General features: G+C 41.2%; 1 protein-coding gene and 1 long non-coding RNA gene across 7 annotated transcripts in view; one reads left to right on the top strand and one right to left on the bottom strand.

Moving 5' to 3' along the window:
• Positions 1-342: 342 nt before the first annotated feature.
• On the top strand, positions 343-21,630 carry GTF2H1 (general transcription factor IIH subunit 1). Of its 5 annotated transcripts, none has more exons than XM_084522461.1 (15): positions 343-497; positions 4,114-4,282; positions 6,097-6,289; positions 8,716-8,878; positions 10,483-10,576; positions 11,297-11,446; positions 12,474-12,553; positions 13,300-13,430; positions 14,593-14,680; positions 15,641-15,729; positions 16,607-16,724; positions 17,536-17,626; positions 19,075-19,190; positions 20,040-20,132; positions 20,751-21,630. In XM_084522461.1, exons 2-15 carry the CDS (start codon positions 4,129-4,131, stop codon positions 20,835-20,837), a joined length of 1,647 nt encoding a protein of 548 aa, XP_084378587.1. In that variant the 5' UTR covers positions 343-497; positions 4,114-4,128; the 3' UTR covers positions 20,838-21,630. The 5 variants fall into 5 exon arrangements, with proteins under 5 accessions (XP_084378587.1, XP_084378589.1, XP_084378588.1 ...); XM_084522463.1 differs by lacking the exon at positions 343-497 and adding an exon at positions 518-1,028; XM_084522462.1 differs by lacking the exon at positions 343-497 and adding an exon at positions 896-1,054.
• The window catches only part of LOC311438279, a 43,101-nt gene continuing 23,764 nt past the window's right edge, over positions 3,111-22,447 (bottom strand). Inside the window, exon 4 of one of the 2 annotated variants that reach the window (XR_014694049.1) lies at positions 3,111-3,813. This is a non-coding gene — a long non-coding RNA (uncharacterized lncRNA). Of the gene's footprint in view, positions 3,819-22,447 lie in introns of both variants that reach the window. The other variant, XR_014694050.1, reaches the window with a different exon arrangement.

Genomic DNA, 22,447 nt, shown 5'->3' with positions numbered 1-22,447 from the left:
CGCGGCGCCCCCCCTCCCCCCGCGGCGGGCCGTTGCCGAGGGGAGGCCCCTCCCCCGCAGCGCCGCGCCGGGCGGCGCCGAGCTGGGAGCGGAGCGGCCGGGGCCCGCCGGGCCCGATGGCGGGGGACGAGCGGGAGCCGCGCCCCGCGGGGCCGGGTGACGGCGGGGACCGGGGAGGGCCGGGCGCGGCGGGGCGGGGGGGAGCGGCGGGGTGGGCGCGGCACCGGCGCCGCCGCCCCCCCTCCGGCCGCTCCCGTCATGGCGGCGGGGGAGGGGCCGTCACGTGAGCCGGGAGGAGAGCGGGAGGGGCGGCCACGTGACCGCCGGGCCCGCGCGGCGGCGGCCCGCTCCCCCGTCACGTGACGCGGCCTCCTCCCTCCCCCTCTCCTCCCCCCCTCTCCGCGGCGTGTTCCGGTCACGTGCCCGCCCCCCGCCCGCCCCATGGCCCCGGCAGCGGCGGCCCGACCCCCCCAGCGCCCGGCCGGCCCCCGCCCACGGTAAGCGCCTGGGGGCGGCGGGGCCGCATCGCGGGCACCGGGCCCTCGGGCGCCCTCCCGGCGTGGCCGCGGCCCGGCCCGGCCCGGCGGGGAGCGTTAGGCCCGGGGGGCTCCGCCGGGACCGAGCCCGGGCGGCGGGAAGCCGGCGGGGGGCACAAAGGCGGGGGGGGCCCGGGGCAGGCCGGAGCGGCGGCGGCTGCGCCCCGAGGGAGCCGCGGCGGAGGTGACGGGGCGGTGGGGCCGCGCCTCGGCGGGCCGGCTGCCCGCTGGGACCGGCTGCTGGCCGCTAGCGCCGGCTGCCCGCCGGGACCGGCTGCCCGGCCCGCCCTGCGGCAGCGGAAAGCGAGCGGTGAGGCTGGCACAGCCCGGCTGCCGGCCCCTGCCCGCCGCTGGGTTAGCCAACGGGGTAAAGGTTCCCTCCGTGCCTGCTCAGCCGTCCCCGAGCCCCGCAGGAGGAGGCTGGAGCCGAGCGCTGGTAACGGAGGGCGCTCAGCGGGGCGTTACGAGGCAGGCTCCCGGCTGTGGGATCGGGTAAGAAGAGGCTCCCTGCGTTAAAGGCGAGAGAACCGTTAAAATGTGGTGGTGTTGCCAAAAAGCTGTGCTCGCTTCCAAAAGCCGGTCAGGCCTTGGAATGGGTTGCCCAGAGAGGTGGTGGAGTCACCAGCCCTAGGGGTGTTCAAGGAAAGGTTGGAGGTGGTGATCAGGGACATGGCTTAGTGGGTGATACTGGTGGCGGGGGGAGGGTTGGACCAGCTGATCTTTGAGGGCTTTTCCAACCTTAGTGATTCTAAGATTCCCATAGAGTTGGGAGACGAGGGGTTAGTCATAGACAAGCAAAGAGGACCTTTTGTTTTGTTTTCTGCCAAGCTGAAGCTTCCTGATTGATCTTGCCAGTTGTAAATTGCAGCTGACATTGACATCCTCAAGACAGGCTTGATGGCAAAGTCATACCCCTGGGTTAAGGCCTACCCCTTTATCCAGATGCTTTTCAGAACTATCAGCCATCTCTTTAAAAGCTTTGTCACTACAGAATTTCAAATAAAGTGTCTGGTTTTCCTATTCAAGAAGATGCTTAAACCAGATAAGTCTGTCTTCCAAAATCTGCAGTTGAACAACTCCAACACTGCTTCTTTTAGCAGCAGATTAAAGCTATCAGTCAAAGATGTAAAATATGAGATTTCCTCCCTAGGAATGGTGCAGTTGTTGCCTCTTTGAGCAGCAACATCATCATCTGCAGTACTGATTCCTGGAAGCTTCAGCAGAGTTGTTAAATATAGACGTCAGAATATTGGGGCAGGCGTGAGCCATTGATGGCTCTCACCCTTCTTCATCGTAAGCCTTAAGTGTCAGAGAAAAGAGAAAGTGACTGGCTCCCTGCATGTGCATGGTGAGGATATCGCCTTCCCCTCTGCAGTCAGTAGTAGACCATCCTCACACTTTTCTAGCAGCTGGGCGAGATTTCTATTTTAGAATTTTGTACTTCTTGTAACAAGAGAAGCCATCTTGTTCTCGTTTGTGAAAGATGGTAACTTTTTTAAGTCCTGATTATTACCCTCTCTTACTCTTCCTGATGTATTGTTTAAAAGACAGCTCGGGGTTTTCTCCATTTTGGGTAATGCTTATTGTGCATATCACCCTACTGCCACCATAAATTACTGCATAAAAAAGGGAGCAGAGCAGTGACAAATAAGAATGGCAGCAAGCTCGTGCATTCGCTCTCCCAGAAGGTAGAATGAGCCACTTGTGGGATAATTGTGCATTCACAGATTGCACACTGCAGGGTACTGTGCTAGGAGCACTGCGTCTGTAAAGGAGAAGTTGCTAGCTGCTGATCCTTTCCCTCCGTAGTTAAAAGACTGCTTGTAGGTGGGTGAAATAGCATGGTTAAAAGCAAAGCAACTTGCATCAGAATGCCTGACTATGGAAACGCTTTCCTTTTCTTTCTGTTCAGAACAATTTCAATTCCTTTACATTGTGTGGTTTTGTCTCTACTGCATTTGATAATAATGATCTCAAAGGACTATAAATTAACAAGGGGAGAAAAGCATCAAAATCTGTAGTCTTGCGTATATTGAAGTTTCTGGTCTATTGGATTCTGTGGCTAGCTGCTTTTTTCCGGTAAGGATAAGGTGCTGATGAGAGACTACAGACCTGCAACAGGAAATTCTCCATAAAATGGTAGCGCAAATAGCACCAAAAGAGAATAATGCTGCTGGGGAGACTGTAATGGATTATGCTAGGAAACAGTCCTGAAATTACGCCATGCAGTTTTCCTTGAGAGAGCAGTATTAGCAGGGCTGCTCTGAATGTGGCACAGCATGTTCTAGCGGCTGCTGCAGTGGTGCTGATGTGAACCCCCACGTTCAGCTCAGCATCACTGAAGTCTTGGGCGAAGCCTTGGCTGAGTGACACGATAAATGAGCAAAGCTTAAGTGGAGAGCCCGTTTGCCATTGAATCTTCCCATACAGTGTTTTACTTAACGCATTTCAATGATGGGTTTTGACTTGCCGAAGGGAATGCTATCCTACTATTTAGATTGTCAGAGTAAGATCTCCTATCTTGCTGATGTCTTAAAAAAAAAAAAAAAAAATCTGAATTTCAATACTCAGAAGTGTCATTTTGTGATACTTACTAATGTGATAAGTGATGCAAATTGCTTTTTGAAGTTTGATGCAGACACCAGCAAACATTACTATAAAACACATAAAATACATGTATCACCTTTTGAAAATACTGTTCTATATATCAACAGAAAAGTTTGTGGTGTGCAAAATATAGCAATTGGACAGACTAAACATTTACAGCAAACAAACTAAACCTGGGATTTTTTGATAAGTGTGCAATCGTATGTTAACAAAATCTAGACATACTTATGGCATACATATTTTCTTGAGACATTTAAGGCTGTAGAGTGAACCTGAAAAGAGGAGGGATGGTGACTGCTGGGAAGATTACAGCATGTATCAAAAGGTTAGTCGATGAGAGACTAGTGAAAAAATTCCCATTCTTTTGAAGCAGGTTTAATACAGTCCAGTTCCTCTGAGGGATGGGGATAGGAGACTAGACAGCTGGGACCAAGCGTACCAAATATCGTTCAAGCCTTGGGCAAAAATCACGACAGTAGGAACAGGACTATAACTGGACTGTTATCTTTAGTGCAGAGGAGAACTGAAAATCCTTGTTTTTTCACATACCTTGTATCCCTCCGTCTTGTGAAATGATTTAGCATCTGCTGTTCGTACTGAAGAAGGGAAATGCTGCCAAATGCCAGAGGAGATCTGGAATTTGTGTTCCTTGTGTAGCTTTGGTTTTCTTCTGAGCTTGAAAAAACAGTAAAGAAACATTAAAATAGGAGAACTTGGTTATCGGTTTAAGATGTGCAGGTCTTTTATGGGAGCACGAGGAGTCTCAGCAATATAATTAGGTGCATTATTTAAGTAGCTCGCGCTGTTTTGTCTAAATAAATTTGCTAACTGCATTGTCACAGGGGAGCATGTCTATCTGCAATAGTTCAAAAATGATGTAGGCATTAATGAGTAAATGTGGGTTGTAATACCTTGACAGGAATAGAAAGAGGTAAGTGATGATGATAATCAACTCTGCTCTTTTTAATAGTTCCTTGTAGCCACAATGGCGACATCATCTGAAGAAGTGTTACTGATAGTAAAGAAGGTACGTCAGAAGAAGCAGGATGGGGCTCTCTACCTTATGGCTGAAAGGATAGCATGGGCACCTGAAGGCAAAGACCGCTTCACAGTCAGCCATATGTATGCAGACATAAAATGTAAGTGAAGACTTTTCCTATTCCAGTAAGTGGTGTTTCAAGAAATGTTTAAATACAATCCAAAGCTTATTTGCTATAAAACACTGGTAGATAATTCAGGAAGGTTGCAAGGGTCTGGGGCTTTGGCTAGGCTATTCTGTGTAGCAGCAGTGATCAGGTCCATGGTACATGCTTAACGGTTGATAAAGTACGTAATTGTAGAACTTCTGTACTCTTCAGATATTTGTTACACTGCGCTCTATTAACTTTTGAAAAAAATCTGCAATAAATCAAACAAATTATCTATGCCATATGCTTGTGAAGGGAAGGGTGGGAGGAGGATTGAGGAAGAGTATAGGATTTTCAGGGTCTAACACAGAAGCTATCTGGCATATCATCTGTTAAACTATGCATCTAAAGCTGTTCCAGTTTTCATATAAAGTGAACCTCGCTGTTTTATTTTCATCCAACAGACCACAACTTCACAAGTGCTAGCTTCTGTAGTTTGGCCTGACTGTAATGTACCCAATAAGTGTTTGCTGCTGCAATAGCAGAGTACTTGCAAGTCAAAACTGAACAGGAAACATCTATACTATGCTGCCTTTCTGGCTCCAATTAGTACTTGTGTTCCATGTGTTGTAATGCCAAAAAAATAATTTTAAAATGTTGTATGCATCACTTGGTTAAGCTTTAGCAATTACTGCTGTCAGAAGTCACATACAAGTACTGCAGCATGATCAGAAGTGTGTGTGATGAATGAAAACTAATTGCTGTTTTCTGAATTACAAATGTGACCAGAAGTTTAAAAGGTCTGTTCACTTACCTTCAATTTTGTGAAGGTTTTATCCAGCCATTTAGCTTATACACACTTAAGCAGCTTACATATAATGACTTACATGCCTGTACACTTTAATAACTTGGATGAGTGGCGCTTTTTTGTCTTTTCAAAATTGAAGTGGGATAAGAAATTTGTAAGAAAGATCATGATTTAGGTTGACCTTTGGTTCCTGTCTCCAAGTTGCATTGGAGAAAGGGGCCAAGATTGGAAGTTAGGTGGGTGCCATTTGCAGGGCTATGGTGAAGTCAGTATAACAAAACAACCCATAAATGTAATTGTTTACTGTCCATAAAACTTACTTGTTCTAGCCTCTGCTCCCTCTGGTTACAAGAAGCAGGAGTTAGCTTTTTCCTATGAGTCATTAGGGTGTAGTAGCACCTTGGAGGCACTGGGGATCACCTTTGGGGAGTACTGTGGCTAACTGTGCTTACAGCACGCCGTTTGAAACCAGCATACTTTTGCTGTCAACATCCTGTAACCCCACCCTGCATCTGCTTTCTTACTACTCTTCTGTGGGAGCTGGCCCAGCTGGAAAAACAGAAGGGGGGTTACTTTTCAGTGGCTTGGTTCCTTGGCGTGGCCTGCTGCACAAACGCTAGCACTGGTGCAAGAGAGGCTGTGGGAAGAAGGGGCAAGGGTGAAATGACAAGGCTGTACCTTTCAGCAGCCTCCTGGACTTGTACCAGGTTGAAGTCTCCAGGTTGTGAAAATCTACTTCACAGGAGTTTGCTAACAGAGAATGTAGTGAATACCAAGCTGAATCTGGGCTCCTGAGCTGTGGCTGAAGGATACTGGGTTTTGGAGAGGACACGGTGCAGCATTCCAACTAATTTAAGGGGAGGACTCTGTTCTACTTGCATGGCTGGAGTTCACATGTAGGATAATGACATTTAATTGGATGATGTGGATAACTGCTTATAACCAAATACTCTAGGGTAGACAGTTTCTTATATAAGCTTACTGTCTGTTGCTAATTAATGCTCTCTGTCTAATCTAGGCCAGAAAATCAGTCCAGAAGGTAAAGCTAAGATTCAGCTTCAGCTAGTATTGCATGCAGGGGACACAACCAACTTTCACTTCTCCAATGAAAGCACAGCAGTGAAGGAGCGAGATGCTGTTAAGGATCTTCTTCAACAACTGTTGCCCAAATTCAAAAGGAAAGCTAATAAAGAACTTGAGGAGAAAAACAGGTAAAGAGAAAGGATTCTGAAAGCTGTTTTTATTTGTTTTTTAAGTCTTGTCTAACTTGTGTTATATTGCAACATTGTTTGTGATGTTGCGTTTGTAAAAATCTCTCCACTTTCAATTTAGAGGCAGTTCCTCAGGACTTATATAACTCTAACATGTTGAGACTGTGCTTGTGTTCTCAGTGACACATTCTTGAGGTGTAAAGGCAGCCAGCCCAGCTGCTACCCAGTCTTTGTTACCTATCGCTGTGAGATGAAAGCATCCAACTAGCAGTCTGTCTCTTTAGTGTGCTTAAGTACATAAGTACCAGTGAGAAAAGCTGCCTGAAAGATTTTTTTTTTCCAGAAGTTCTCACCTTCCTTGATTTGTGCTTGTTTTTTTCCTCCCTGCCCGCTCCTGCCAAATAATCTTTCCTGTTTTTCATATATACTATACTAAATTACTCTATTTTTTCATACATCTCACTTGACGTGTAGTAGTTTTGTTATTTGGCACACAGGATGTTTATTCTGAAAAGAATTTAGAGAAGAGTTTCAGGAACTAAGTCCTTCTTTAAAAGGGCTTTTAAGATATGCTTCTTTTTCTACAAAACATTTGTTTTAAAGCAGCCTTTGTGGTCTTAGGGCACACTTCTCTGTGACTCCCCAGATGAGTTTCAGTAGCATCTCCTGTGAATCCTATATCTGCTAGCTTTCCTTTTCAAAGACTGTTGTAGCTTTGAACTTACCTAACTTAAAGGTAGACTGTATATTTTTTAACCAAAAAACAAGAATACTACTTTACTGGGCAGATTAGATCTTTACAAAGGGATTTCCCAAACAGGCAAGAGTCCTTGAGCTGGTGCTCTGACTAATCTGAGATGGACTATTTTCAGTACTGCAGTGACAGCTAGACCTACAGCAGTGCAGGCTACTTTGGCACTGTTACCATACTGGTTTCTTTACGCTGTTTCTTCATTTCTAACAGTAACAGCACCAAGTAGGTGGACAGTCTTAGCTCTCAATCTTTGTAGCCGTAAATGGAGTTCTACAGTACTATGCTATGTGGCATTAATAGCTTTTCTAGTTACAGAAAACTAGAATCAGAAAAGACAGAATCTTTAGAACAGACTGTTCTGGTCTGTTCTTTTAACAATTAAAGTTCAAGACCAGTGATGGGGCTTCACTAGCCTAATTTGGAACAGATGAGGCCGAAAAGTATAGCCTATTCTGGTGCAGTACTTCATCCAGAGTCCTTGTGGCATTCCTCTGCTTATTGATACTTGGGGTGAGGTATGTACCAAAATTCCACGATTAAATGAGCTATTTCGAAGTAACAGACTATTTCCTGCTGCACTAATTAGTGGTCATGGCCACTAATACATATCCAATTATTTCTCTTACAAATAAAAAATAACCTTGGTAAGAAAACATACTAGCAATGTCCTGTCCCAAAAGGTTACCACTTATATCTCATCATACTTTGTCCTCAGAGCTGCTACAGACTTTGGTTCAGTCCAAATTGCAATCTATCCACGCTCTTCCCTAGACTGTGTACTATGTATTCACAAGACAGCTCCTTTTTTTGTTCACAACCAAGACCCTGAGGAATATGCTTAAGGTTGCTGAGGTTATTGGCTGCTTGTCTGCGTGCATGTGTGGTTCCCAGCAGGTAACCTAGTGTGAGCTTCTAATTGGTATACAGCTGCATGAAAAAGAGAACATGAAATAACTGAAGTTTCTGGTGCATACCTTTCCTGTATTGTGGACAGTAAGGGTACTTGCTTGATATTTGGTTTCTAACTTCTGTAAACATTACTTCCTGGTGGAGGTAATGACACCGAATGTTTCTGCAGCACTAGCACTGCATGCAGTAGTTAAGTGGTGAAGGTCCTACTGTCACCAACAGAAATGTAAATGAACAAAAATCTCAAGATCATGTGTGTTTTAAGGTATCTTAAAACATGCATATTTTGTTATCTGTACTCTTGCACTAAAGTAGAGACCTGTAACTACCAAATTTTAAGATTTTATACAAGAATTGGATGGTGCCCAAATCCCCTTTTTCTACTATGAGACTTTGGTAATGGTAGTTCAGGAAGAGTCAGTGTGCTTTTGCAGTTCACGAGACTAGTCTTGGGCATGCAAAGGCACAAAAGCTTCACAGAGTATGTAAGGACAAGACATTAATCCCATATTAATGTTCTCCTAGGCTTTACTGTTTTCTAGCGTTTAATGCTATTCTTTCAAGTTTTTTTTAAGCCCTTCATTCTTTTGAGACAAGTATCGTTATTGAGGTTGGTTATTTACACAATCTTATTAAGAAATACACAGCATTTTTTGAAAGAAGAGTTAGTTTCTGTTCCTTTTGTGAACTCATGTTAGTTATGGAAATCCTAGTGATTTATTCTTCAGCATTTCAATTGTATTCAATACATTCTTTTTACCAGAATGCTGCAAGAAGATCCTGTTTTGTTTCAGCTCTATAAAGACCTTGTTGTGAGCCAAGTAATCAGTGCTGAAGAATTCTGGGCCAACCGTTTAAGCCTGAATGCAGGGGATAATTCTGCAGCACCTAGTAAGCAGGATGTGGGCATCTCTGCAGCATTTCTGGTATGTTGAACCTCTAATTTAAAACATTTTAGAGCAAACAAATTGGGGAAAGATTTCTGCTCTTATACTTTATTCCCACGTACTTGAATGTTCTTCTTTCTCTGTTTGTTAAAATACTGCAAGTGTAAAGGGGAGAAAAAAAAAGTAGTTTTTGTGCAAATCTGCAACCTCAATTCTGTCGATTTAAGATGCTCAGATTGAACTTAACCTTAAAGTGGCAATAGGCAGATGCTCTTCATACTGCTGCTTTGTCTTCCATGTAACAGAAAAAACGATTAACTTAGTCACTAGATTATAGTGTATTAATGCAATTAATTAATGCAATAAAAGAGTGTCTGTTGCAATCCATGTGCATAAATGAAGCCGCGAAGACACCCACACAAAGCAGTCTTATTCCTTCCCTGTGTTTGTTTTTCTAAACTGGTACATGCTTTCAGCTAGCCAAAGAACAACTTGTACATCTGAAAGCTTGTTTTATCTCTTTCCCCAACTTTCAGTTATGTTATCCCTTCATAAGATCTCAATGCTTTTGTAATCTGAATGCAATCTAAAAGTAATGTAGGTACAATCTTCAGATTCCTTCCACGGAGACATGTTTTTACTTCTGCAACAAAGCTCATACAGATTATGATTTTCTAGCTGGAATCCCGTTTTTACCTTTGTATGACTGTTTGCACATACTAAAGGTTTGGGAGGGAAAGAGGAGATGGGAATTGTTTGCTGGCTTACCTGCTATACAAATGCTCATTTTCCCTTTATAAATATCTGAATCAGTTAAATGAATTTGTTTTCATTTTCTGTCACTGCACTATTCTTACACCTTAACAAAAAAAAGTGAAGCTTTCTTAAAGTAACTGATTGTTACTTTAATAACCAGTTTGTGTACACTGCATTTGTGAAGAAGAAATCTCTAGGTATTTGTGTTCTCATGCAAGTTAAAATAACTGTCTGGCTCTGTTCAGAATGAGTGCTTCTCTAGAAACTAGGTAGTATTAAAAACTAGAATTTAAGCGTACAGGAAAAGGAAGAAAAGGCAGCGTATGCTTTCCTCGGTCACTGAGAATCTGACTCTGCTTGATGCAGAGCTTCTTAAAAAGATTACTGAACTGTAACTCGCAAGTTCTGACCAAGGCTTACAGTCAGTTTTTAAATGCAGTGTTACTTATCACTTATACTGAGATGCTTTTAGTGCTTAAGAAAATAAGGTGTGACAGCCATAAGTTATCACTGATCCTTCACTAGCTGAATACTTGAATGAACACCAGAAGATTGGGCACGTACAGTAAACATGTCTTTTCTTACTTTGGAAGAAGGTTATATTAAACTAAGCATATCTCCCTTGACTGGTCTTTTTCATCTTCTAAAATCTACAGTCTACTTCTTGAATCATTCCTTGAGTGGCAAGTATAATAAACTAATTAATGCATGCTCTTTTATTTACCACTCCAAAAATAGCTATTTATGATCAAATATGCCACGCATTACTGGAGGAAGATGATTATCTGCAGCAGAATTTGACATAGTTATGCCTTTTTTTTCCTTCTCCATTAACAGAGGGAATTCAGACTTAAACTGTTTCTCCTCCCTGTATGCTTTTTTTTTAGGCTGATGTACGGCCTCAAACAGATGGTTGCAATGGTCTGAGGTACAATTTGACTTCAGATATCATCGAATCCATATTTCGAACATATCCTGCAGGTAAGAAACGTGCTTTGCATTACAAATACATTCATTTAAGATTTGTTTACTATCATTTTACTCCAGGAAGGCTACATTGCAAGCCTGAGCCTGTAAGTATAAAGGACTGTATCTTCAGTCTCTTTGGATGATTTTCCCTGTCTTATTTCCTTAATTTGAGAAGGGATGGAAGGAAGTATGTGCTAAGACATGCTTTTGAAATGAAAACCTGATTTCATTAGATGAAAGAATTTCGACTTGTTGCACTGACTTTTTTTTAATTCTAAGTAGATACTTGGCTGCCGTAATACGCCCTTACTGATCATGCCTTTTTTTTTTTTCCCTCCACAATACTACCTTTACAGGAGGGCAAGAGACAGTTTTCCATCCTTCCCTTTCACTATGCTGAACCCTGGCAAGGGTTCCTTTTGGCTCTAGGTTAAAAATGCTAGATCCATCCTGAGAATAACTAGAATTCTGGTAAATAAGACTTCGTGTGTGTGTAATTCAGTTTAGAATATTCTGGTTTCTGTGATGTACATTTCTTTTCAGAGCACTAGGTAGTATTGCAAGGCATAGAAGAGTTTGCTGGTGTTTAACTACTGCAATCCCTTACATTTAACTGGCACCAATGGTGATAGCACTAGACAGAAAGGAAGGAACGAAGCAAGGAATTTGTAATGTAAAGTGCTGTATTAGGATTTGCAGAATACTTTGTAATCGTTACTTGCTTGTTTGCAGTAAAAATGAAATATGCAGAAAATGTTCCACATAACATGACAGAGAGGGAATTCTGGACACGATTTTTTCAGTCTCATTATTTCCATCGGGACAGACTCAATACAGGCTCAAAAGACCTCTTTGCAGAATGTGCCAAACTGGATGAAAAAGGTAAGTTTTCTTTTTCTGCAATAGGCTGTTAACTTAGCAGTATTATAGAGCACAAATCAAGAGGTATGGCTAGTGAACTTTGCAAAACTCAAGTCAGAGTTCTCATATGTCCATCTATTGGATGCCTTATTTGTCAAACTGTGAGAGGTAGAGATGGACATGGGAAGTTGTCTATAGCTTTATTATTCTTAGGCCATCTAATAGCAAAAGTATTCCTTGAAACAAATGGGGAAGTGCTAGTACTAGAAATATGCTTTATCACAACTCAGGCAACAATAAATCAATTCCAAAAATAAGTGATCATGATAATATACTTATGCTCTGCCATCAGTTACTATGGAATAACTTATTTTACATAAGCCTTCATTTCATGCTGTGTGTACAACTTAGAGCAGGTACAGCTTTTGTAGTAGGATCAGTTTTTCACAGACAAATGTGGATCCTGTTACCTGTTCTGTCAGTTGTTTTAATAGAAGCTTAAGTCAGATGATATTCAAGATTTCATATTAAACATTTCTGTATGATTGCAAACCTACCTTGAATGTGAAGAGATAAAATCATTTAACACCATTCCTTGGTGCATGTTCTGTCTAGTGAATACATTCTATTAGGAACTCACAACCCTTCACAAGTAAAAGCTATCACCAGATACAAACTACCGTTCTACCCAAGACAGTCCAGCAATACAGTGCCAAAATGAGAAGAAACAAAACTAAGGCCTTCCAGTCCCCACTAATACAACTAGTATTAAATGCATCCTCTTTTTTACATATAGAACAGTGTTCAGTTATGTGTAGAAGTTGAAAGCTGCTGTAATTAGTAGGCTGCTCTTTTACAATAATATTCCAAATTTATGGTTTATTTTCAAGGGAACTTTTGAAAAGGGTTAGAAGTTCTAGTTGTAGTGATATTTGGGCATCTGCAGAACCTTTGGCCTTTCCTTGAAGATTAAATACAGTGTCATAATCCCATAATTATTTCTGTTTCTCTGTGTGGCTTTTTTTTTATGGTCTTTTCTTTCATACAGGGTTAAAAACAATGGTATCTCAAGGAGTAAAAAACCCTCTGATAGATTTAACAGCTTTGGAAGATAAAACATTAGATGAAGTAAGTACTTGGCAAAAATACAAAAAAAGAAACAATTCATTTAAGGGGAAAGGAGATCTTTCTTCTGTTGAAATTAGTACAAATGCTTGTTCTAAGACAGGTCACTTACTAGGCTGCTGTGCTTGTTGAGTACTCAACATTTACACCAATTATATGTGTGTAAAGAACTGGAGCCTGTGCTCAGATGCCGGCCTTAGTGTGCTGGGTATAAAGCCAGACTTCTTTTTTTTAAAGAGGAATTACTTCGCTTTGCCTTCAGCCACCTGGTAACTGGGGAAGGCCGCCAGCTTTAAGGCTTGAGGTTTTTCGAATTCCCAGTGCTATCACATCCTCCTGACAGGTGTCATTTAGCCTGCAGGCTGTTGGTGTTCTACAAGAAGTTAAAAAGAGGTCAGTAACACAATTGCTAGTTCTTACTTGCCATCCGTGCCTGTCTGTTTAGTACAGGTAATATTTTTTTTTTTAAAGCTACTCCTGTATATACAACAGATCAAGGTGTCTTACAAAATTACTTGTTCAAGACTTTTTTCCTGACACCTCTAAATGTTCAAGCATTTGGAGTTTTTTCAGAGCGCATGTGGGTGATGGTGGGAGGGAAGGTAAGAAAACACTGCTTTAGATGATAATGCAGTATCGCCTGGTGAAATTGCAAGCAAGTGGCACACAGGCTTCCTGACTCAATGGAAAACACAGAATGGTCTTTCTGGCTTCGAGAGAGGAGGTAACTAGTGTTATTTTCTTTGTAGGGCTATGGTGTTGCTCCTGTGGCCTCTACATCAAATGCCTCAAAATCTGCTAGAGAAAGTAGCAATGCTGCCATTATAAAACGCTTTAATCATCATAGTGCCATGGTCCTTGCAGCTGGCCTCAAAAAACAGTAAGTTTAAATGTTGCCTAAAAGCTAAATTTTGTTGCATACTTTAAGGAATTTCCAAAAGGAAAATACATCTGCAGTTCCTCATCCAGCCTCTTTTTATGAATGAACTATTAGGTTCTAGAAACGAAAGTATTATTAGGTTCCATTTTACTTCATACACTTTTTTTCAGAGCTGTCTGAGATGATAAATGCTATTTTTAGCTGGATCGCTACCATACAAATCAGATAAAGAAAAGGAAAGGATGTTTCAGCCTTAGCTCTCTAACCCTGCTGAAGGCTGCAGAAGTATTACTGTTTGCTGTGCGGGTGGGGAAGTCTGGTACAGGAAGTTTCTATTGCCTGCCTTCCAGGAGTGGGCCTGCTGGGGCTTCCTATAGCAGGTTGCATGGGAAGAGGTAAAAGCAGAAGCAGAAGAACAGTGTGACTTGGGTAAACCATGTTAAAGGTTTACCCAGTGCAGCACCGTGTCCCTGACCATGCCTTAAAGGTATCGGCTAGTTACATATATTTGTAGTGGAAAAACTCATTTGAAGAGGAATGAAATGGGTTTGATATGAGCTCTGTTGTACAACTGGTTTATAGACAACCACCTAAGCAACAGATTATTACTGTACTGAAATCCTACAGGCCTTACCTGTGAGAGATCTTATTTAAATCATTTCTTCTGCATGGCTGAGCTCCCTTTCGTTGTTCTTGTCTCACCCAGAATGAGCAGTGGGCCTCAGATAATGTTCTGGGTATCTGTTTCTGTTCCTCAGTTCAGAGTGAGACAAGGCTCTCCTTCTGTAACAGTACTATTTCAGGGGTCCCATACCTCTGCTAATACAAGATTGGCCTCAGCATGTATGCAAAGTATTTGTTTTGCATGATTTTGCTGTGTCCCATTTGCATTGTGGTCATGCTACTATTTCTGCAGAGAGGCAGAAGTACCCTTCCCTGCTGTTGAATTTCCCCCTTGACAAACAGGGTTATTTGAGGAGTTGGTTCCTTTTGTCTTGATCAACTTCTATAAGTTAAGACATATGGGGGGGGAGGGGAAGCTGGTGTACAGTATGAAAACGCATATAGAACTCCTGCAACAGATGTATTTACCTTGTTTCTAGCACATACTTAAAATTTCCTTTGAGGTGGATTCTTTTTAATGCTGTTTCTCTATTTTAAGAGAAGCACAAAATGACCATTACAGTGAGACCAGCAGTACGGATGGAAACTCCAGGGATTCAGATTTCTTTCAACCACCAATGAAAAAGGTATAAAGCTAGCTGATGCGATTCCAAATGAAAGGAATTGGATGCTGTCTCTTAAAACAACACTGAAGGTTCATTATGTGTTTTAGAAGCATCTAAAACTATAGTTAAGTTAGCTTTGCTTAAAAGTATAGAGAAAAACAATTGAGGGCCAGTGAAAAGCTTTGTGCGTGGAGCATGCCTGTTAGTAAACATGAATGAACTACACCTGGAAGTGCTGTAAAAGTACTGTAACTGCTACAAAACTTAACTGAATACTCCTTGCTAGAGTTGACAGCCAAAATAGAAAATGCCAACCTGACCCAAAACCGGTGTATGTTGTGAGAAAAGGGTGTAAAATACTCGAGTTTTTAAATGTTGCAGTGGTCAAAAGCTTTGACTTTCCTGAAAGCTGTAGGCTTTTACTGAGGAAGTAAATAGACCAGGACAAGAACAAATGTGACAATGAGAAGAATGATAAAGTAGCATGAGAGTCAGAGCCTACAAAGGAGAACTACACCTGTGGTGTTACCCATGCTGAAAAAGTCTGTCACCACTGTGGTGGCACCTCTCAGCATGAATGCTCTACCCAATATCTTGGGGAACTGTTAGGGTGTTAGTCCTATACTCCTGTACTCCAGCCATTACAGTATTACTGTTTTTGTTAATCTGGAGATAGCTGGACTTAAGTAGAGAGAACAAAGAATGATGTATGTATAACAGAATAATTTCTCAGGTGTCAGGGACTGTGAGTTTTGGTCAGAATCTATAGAAAAAGCAGTAGTTTGCAAACTGTGCATTTAAAACGGTACTGGGCATACCTCCCTTAGGAGGATAGACACAAACCATTCCAGTCAATTTTGTTTTCATTAAGGTGTTAGTAGCCCTTTCACACAAACTCGGTTAAGTAAGAGAAAAAAGGCAGTAAATGTGCCAAATTGTGCTCTAATTAGTGAAGTGTAAAATTCTTTGGTTTATTTTTAGGTGAAACTACAGGAGTCCATTGAATATGAAGATTTAGCAACGAATAATAGCATTAAAACTATTGCACTAAACTTAAAGAAATCTGACAGGTAAGTTAACAAAATATGCTGGGCTATTTCAGCATATTCTATCTAGCAGGTCTCATCATAGCCTGCACACAGTCAGCTGATTTAGTTTCCACTGTGCCGCAATGAAGTGTGTTTAGGCTAAATTTAGAAGCAAAATATGAATTCCTGCATAAACCAACTTCCAAGCAATTTCCATTTAAATTTGTAGTTTGAATTTACCTTGCTTCTCAGCTCGTTAAGCCTCTGTAAACCTACTAGGAGGGCTTTGACATAATTTCTGTGAAAATCTTAACAGGCTTATTTTAAAGGTTCAGCACTTTGTTGCAGCTCAGTGGAAAAACGTGTGTAGCATGTGTTCGTAGACAATTCCTAGCAAAGTCCTCTCCCGGGGAAAGAAGTGCTGTTGTGATAGTTTGGACTGGCCACTGGTCTTGTATTTTTCTAGTAGTAGTTTTTTAGACTCTTGAGTTTAAGAACCATAGAAGTAACTTTAAAGAAGGAGTGATACCACTGGAAGGAGAACAGATCCAAATGTGTGTGTAGCTTCATTTAGCTGAGGTTCAAATAAAAGCAGTGTGAATTCCTCCATTCTGATGATATTCCCAGAACTGAGCAAAATAGGTGGTACAGGTAGCTTTTTATTGGTAGAATGATGCTCACAGATTCAACAATAGAAACGTCTTACTTTGTCACCATACCATCTCTAACCCAACCTCTTGGCAATATATATACTATTCATGCCAACAAACAGTATTTAGATAGTGGAGTCAACAGTTGCAAAGTCTAAAAAGTCTAAAAATAAAGAAGTCTAAAATTGCAAACATATGAATGAATGTCTAACGAATTTTTTCCATTTTTTTTACCAACACTCCTATTAATATACTTTTCTCTCTCACAGGTATTATCATGGTCCAACTCCAATTCAATCACAGCAATATGCAACCAGTCAGGATATAATTAGTTCTTTTAATAGTATTAGGCAAGAAATGGAAGCATATGTACCCAAACTAACTCAGGTATGGAAGAATTTTTAGCGAAATTCCCTTCCTAATGTTAACATCTTACTTTCTGTCTCTTGGCTACTGGAATTTTAACTCATCAGCCTAAACTTAATTTACAACTTCAGGTGATACCTTTTCAGCTATTGTGTTTAAAATATAAACACCGAAAACAATAAGAAAAAAAAAGACAGTTGAAGCTTTGCTGATACTCAGTTATATTCTACCGTTAACATATTGTTCTGAAGAAATAGCAAAGGCATAAAATAGTAAAGCAGGACAGTCATGCAACATGAATACTGGCAAATATTATTGATCCCACCCTCTGAAACTTAGGATATTGTGGTGTTAGGAGGTTGTAGTAAGCAGGCATGTAACTGAATCGGTCTTTTGCCTCAAAATGCATTTAGGTAGGATCTGTTTTTAAGTATGGGCTGCAGAGAAGCTCGCTTTTAACAGCATGAGGATAGTATGGCCATCTCACCAGCCAGTTTCTGAACTACCCTTCTTAAATTTGGCCATAAGAAAAGGGGTCACAACTGTGAATGTGTCACATCTCTGTATTGTAAGGATTATCCTGTAGTAGTAGCTGTGCAGCCAGTTCACATACTAGGTAAAGGAAAGGTTTGTTGGTTCATAATTGGAAAGCTTTCATTGAAAACATGAGCTAACAAAGCCACCTCATTTAATTCTTCAGTACAGCAAACTCTTCATCAGAGCTTCCACTGCATCTTCCCAACTATATCTACAATTAGATTTCTTATACAATTTACTTTAAAGACACGTTGGAGAAAATGGTCTGAAATAATTGTAACCTCTTTCTCTTCAGGTTCTTTCAAGTGGTGATGCTACTAGCACTATTGCAGTCCTGTCACCTGGAGGAGCACTTATGCAGGGTGGAACACAGCAAGCCATAAACCGTAAGCACTTAGGATATATAGTACTTCAATCACATTCTACTCCTTTTTAAAGCAGCTTGCTGTTTTATCTCTCTCTTAGAATATATTACACTGATAAAGGAAATTCTGGAAACTTGTAGCTGGAATAAGACTGGTTATGGCAACAAGAAATAAAACAACCCAGGCACCCTATGAGGGCGGCGCTGGCTGTACCAGTGCTGCAGCAAGTGAATGAGAACTTTACAGAGGAAGTGATAAAGGATGCACCTGATACTAAGTCGTCATACAGTTAATGGGTTTGCTTGCTCAGCATTCTTAATTTGTATTTTTTCCTGTATTTTAGAAAATAAGAGGCATAGTCTGGGAGAGTTCTAAAGAAGTGTGTTCTAGGTAATTGTTTGGAACTAGTTTTTTCGCAGCCTGCATTTAAGATCCACAGCTCCCTGTGAAGGATGTTTTTCTTGTGGACTACAAGGGCAAACAGGCAACCCCTCCTTCTCCCATCTCCATTCAACTGCTCTATTTCCTGTTGTCACATTCGTGCCAGCTTGAGTTCCCTTCCCTTTAGTCTTGCAGCAGATGAATCCCTGTTCTCACAAGGCAGGGTTTAGTATAGTTCTCTAGTTCACATTTTCTACTTGATCTGAAGGACAGCAGAGACTATTCGGTCTGTTGAAAAAGTTTGAATTTCTATTGGTCAGAAAGGAGTCAGCAAGCCAGTAACAAGGCTTTCTCGCCCATTCCAACTGCCAGACTGGGTGCTCCCTTTCATCAAGCCTAACCACCTTCTTAATAGCCTCATCCTCAAGTTTGTTATATACTGTTCAAGTGACTAGTCCTGCAATTCTCAGTGACAGGCTGTGCTTTTTATCCCTGCTGTTTACAGTTGTGGTGCCCTCCCCGTTCTTGAACAGTGTAGCTATTTTTTTCTTTAAGGCACTGCTGGGGAGGAAGTTCCTTGTTCCTGCCTAAACTTCTTGTCTTCCATGTGCCCTATCACTGACAGGTGCTGTGACTATTCTCACTGCCCATGTAACAGTGGGGAAAGTTAGAAGTTACATTAGCTTGCAGTATTCACCACATGCCTCACAGCCCATTTTTGCACTGGGCTTTGAACAGAACAAGGCTCTGGTCCCAGAAACAGTCAGTACTATACCACTGTAACAATAGTAATTATTTCTAATTATTACTTCTAATTTTGGATTAAAGCACGGTGTCCATTGTTAGCCTGGCTATAGATCTGCCTCAATATTATGAGTTTCCATGCATAGCCATAAATAAGCAGCTGACCTGATCTATTGCCACTGATAGGCTTACTTCAGGTGTGAGGCAGCTCAGAGTTCCCTCCCAGCCAACCTTTCTGTCATTCTACTAAGAAATGTATATTGCTAAGCTTCTCGTTAGCCTAACATACTCGTTTTACATATGTTAATTTTGAGTGAAGTGACAAAGCCTTTTTCCTGTTGCAGAGATGGTGCCAAATGACGTTCAGTCTGAACTAAAACACTTGTATGTGGCAGTAGGGGAACTGCTACGACACTTCTGGTCCTGCTTTCCAGTTAATACGCCATTCCTAGAAGAAAAGGTAAGGTGGATCCTTCCTATTGTGGCCATGGTTAAGACATGGCCAGATCATGGTTTAAAATGACCATCATTGACTTGAAACACAGAACTAATACACATGCTTTAAGCCAGTGCTTACTCATCCCTAGAACTGAAGTTCACAGAACACTATAAAATGGGACTTTTTCAGCAACTTGGTGCTACTGGCTAAAATCATGCTTACCCCTGCAGGCCTCTTAACCCCCTTCAGGAACACTTCCTGTGCTCTAGTTTCCAACAGAATGGTCAGCTGTTTCCCAGCTGCAGATTTATCACTGTCAGTTTAACACACACAAACTATAGACCCTCTTTCCCAACTGTAAGACCTAATGTCTGCAACAATGTTTACAAGGAAGTTTTCCTTATCCTTCTATCCATTGAAAATCACTCAGCTTCAAAACACGCACTGCTTTTTAGAACAGAGCTGCCTTAATGAAGGGATGTGTGGCTATAACCAGGTAGGATTGTTATGATTTTTCTGTTGCCATTCTCAACCTCTGACCTCATGGATCACAGAGATAAAAACTTGCATTCAGCCATCTTAGATTTTCTGCTGCAAAATGTGGCCTGAAAAAAAACACCATACAGCCTTTGCACGAAGAAGAAAAAAATGTTTTGGTTAATAGAATTTGCTGACCAAGTAATAGTAATCACCTTGCCACCACAGTGGATTTTCAGGCATGTTGTACTCAAAAATAAAACATGCTTTAAGTTAAAGATGTGTTAGGAGTTTTTCCTTCCTCAAACTGTACACACTTAAAGTATCCCCCAGAATGAGTTATGAAGTGTTCTGTGCAAGCAATTACAACATTGGCTTCTGTCTCTCTCTCAGGTTGTGAAAATGAGGAGCAACTTGGAAAGATTTCAGGTGACGAAGCTCTGCCCATTCCAAGAAAAGATTCGGAGACAGTATTTAAGCACAAATGTAAGGGAAAAATATTCTTAACGTTAATTACATAAGGTACATATTAATAATGTGAATCGCAATTATCAAAGGATGGTGGCTCTGTTATCCTATGTCATTTTAAGTCTTATTACAGAAGAAATTGGTAGAGGGGAAATTAGGTACAGAGTTAAGTATGTCTTTTCTCCTTGACTCTCCCTGGCTACCTTGCTGAATGACAACAAACTTGTCAAGAGCTGTAACTTTGGAAATTGCTCAAGTGAGACAACAGAAAAGGGACAAGTTATGGTTCACTTTCTACTTTCATCATGAAGTAGAACTTGAGCTACTTCAGAGTAATCTCCCACCATATCAGACTTTAAGTGGTTACAGACTAAATACCGGAACAAACAGTAGAACCAAGTGTCACGTCCCTAGGACCTGCTTAGCTTAGTAGCTCTCTGAACTGCTACCTCTGCAGTTAGCCTAGAGCTTCTAGGTCCTTTCTCTCCTCATCTGGCACACCTCCTTGATCTTGGTGAGATCACTCAGAGTGAATGAAAGGAATAATCCAACTGAGCATCTCTTTGATCAAAGGCAGGGGAGGGGATCTATTTTGTGGTAGCTGAGACTTTTTTTTTTCTCTTCTTAATCTTTCAGTTGATAAGTCATATAGAAGAGATGCTGCAGACGGCCTACAATAAATTCCATACATGGCAGTCCCGCCGTATGCTGAAGAAGACGTGAAAATGCATGCTGTACAGGTTTGAGAGCAAAATCTGCAATAGGTATAGGAATACAACCTAGCACATGTGCAGATCTTATAGTTGTTGCAGGAAGACCTGCAAGCTGTGGACTTCTGGAAATGATGCTAACTGAACTTGCACATTTTTTTTGAAAAAGGAACTGAGATTAAACTTGAAAACTAGGGAGAAAAACAAGGAAGAACCAAAACAGAAGAGCTGAGGCGCAAAAATATTTAAAAGACACTGTTTACTGCAGTTACTCAGGAACTGCTTATGATTTGCATAAAGAGCTGCTTTCAGAAATAAAAAATTTAAAGAGGGTGTATTAATAAAATCTGTTTTTCTGTCTAATTTTTTTAAGAAATGTATGGCACAGGGTAGAAATCAAAAGTTTTTCTTCACTGGATTCTGACATTTTATTGAATTCTGTTTATACTTTCTGCAACCGTTTAACAATGATATTATAAAATATAGCAGAGACTGGTTTTGCTTCAAACATTTGGGAGAGTGTAGCTGTCAGAAGACAAGCTTCTGCCATATATTTTCCCCACCAATTGGAAGCAAGAGGCATTGCACTGAAAGCTGTCTATGGTCTGGGGTCCCTGAAGGCACATGGGGGCAAACTTTTGCCTGAAGTCTTGGATTTTTATGCAGAATTTTTTCAGCCATCAGTTTTGCATGTTTTCCTTTGAGTGCAAGCGTGTGCTACTGCAATCTTTTTTTAAGGTGGCATTTGTTCTGAGGAGAGAATGCATTTTTAAAAATGAAGTTAAATAAAGTTTCTTACAAAAGCAGTCATTTATTTTCAATTTAGACTTTTTTATTATTTCTTCCCTTAAATCTGTTTTCCTTCACTCTTCCCGTTTGACTGTTACACTATTTTTGGCGAATTGATAATCATTGCAAAGAGAAAAATGTGTTATTTACACAGTGTCCATAGCTATTGGGAATCTGTGCCATACTTTGTTCCAAATAGAACTAAGTTCACCATTTCAGACCAACTTGTCTTGTATTAAATGTGACTTAAATGCAAAGTAAATCTGTTTTCTATGATAATATGCAGTTCAATGACATCCTTGTATTTTGTTGTCATCTTGACTGTACTAAGGCCCAGAATGGGCTACTGAGCTTTTTTACTTCTGACTAAATGTGACTGTTAGATATAGGAGGCATTTACTACAGAGACAAATCAGTGGCTATACTTATTCAAAGGAAGCACAGCAGTGTTCTGTAAGGCAGAAGAAATTCCCATTAGCCAGCACGATGGCTTAATACTAGGTTTTGCCACCACTGGTATGACATTAAAACATTATAGTATAGTATGATTCCAGGTGGAAAACTCCTGTAAATTCCTTCAGCAGAAGAGATGTATTTGTACAGCCAAGTCTGTGCTTGTTCTGTGCTGCTGCTCCATTTATGCAAGAAGGGGTTTTCTTTAACCAATGCGTGGAAGCCAGCAGCTTCTGTATATCCAGTGTTCTTGGATTTTTGTATTATGCTGCCATTTTGATAAAAGCCGAGTTTCAGTTAAACATCACTGTCCTCACCCAAATTCTGTTTGGAAATGTATGCTTATTGTTAAGCCTAGTTTCCCTGTCTGCTTTTGCAGAT

This window comes from Aythya ferina, assembly GCF_964211825.1.
Source record: "Aythya ferina genome assembly, chromosome: 5".
In the NCBI taxonomy this organism is placed as follows: domain Eukaryota; kingdom Metazoa; phylum Chordata; class Aves; order Anseriformes; family Anatidae; genus Aythya; species Aythya ferina.
Note: the sequence above shows the minus strand (reverse complement) of the source record. Positions and strands in the feature narration are given on the sequence as shown.

Coding starts and splice junctions, on each gene's coding strand:
- GTF2H1 (XM_084522460.1), top strand. Junction 6,290..8,715: donor GAACTTGAGGAGAAAAACAG/GTAAAGAGAAAG, acceptor TCTTTTTACCAG/AATGCTGCAAGAAGATCCTG. Junction 10,577..11,296: donor ATTTCGAACATATCCTGCAG/GTAAGAAACGTG, acceptor GCTTGTTTGCAG/TAAAAATGAAATATGCAGAA.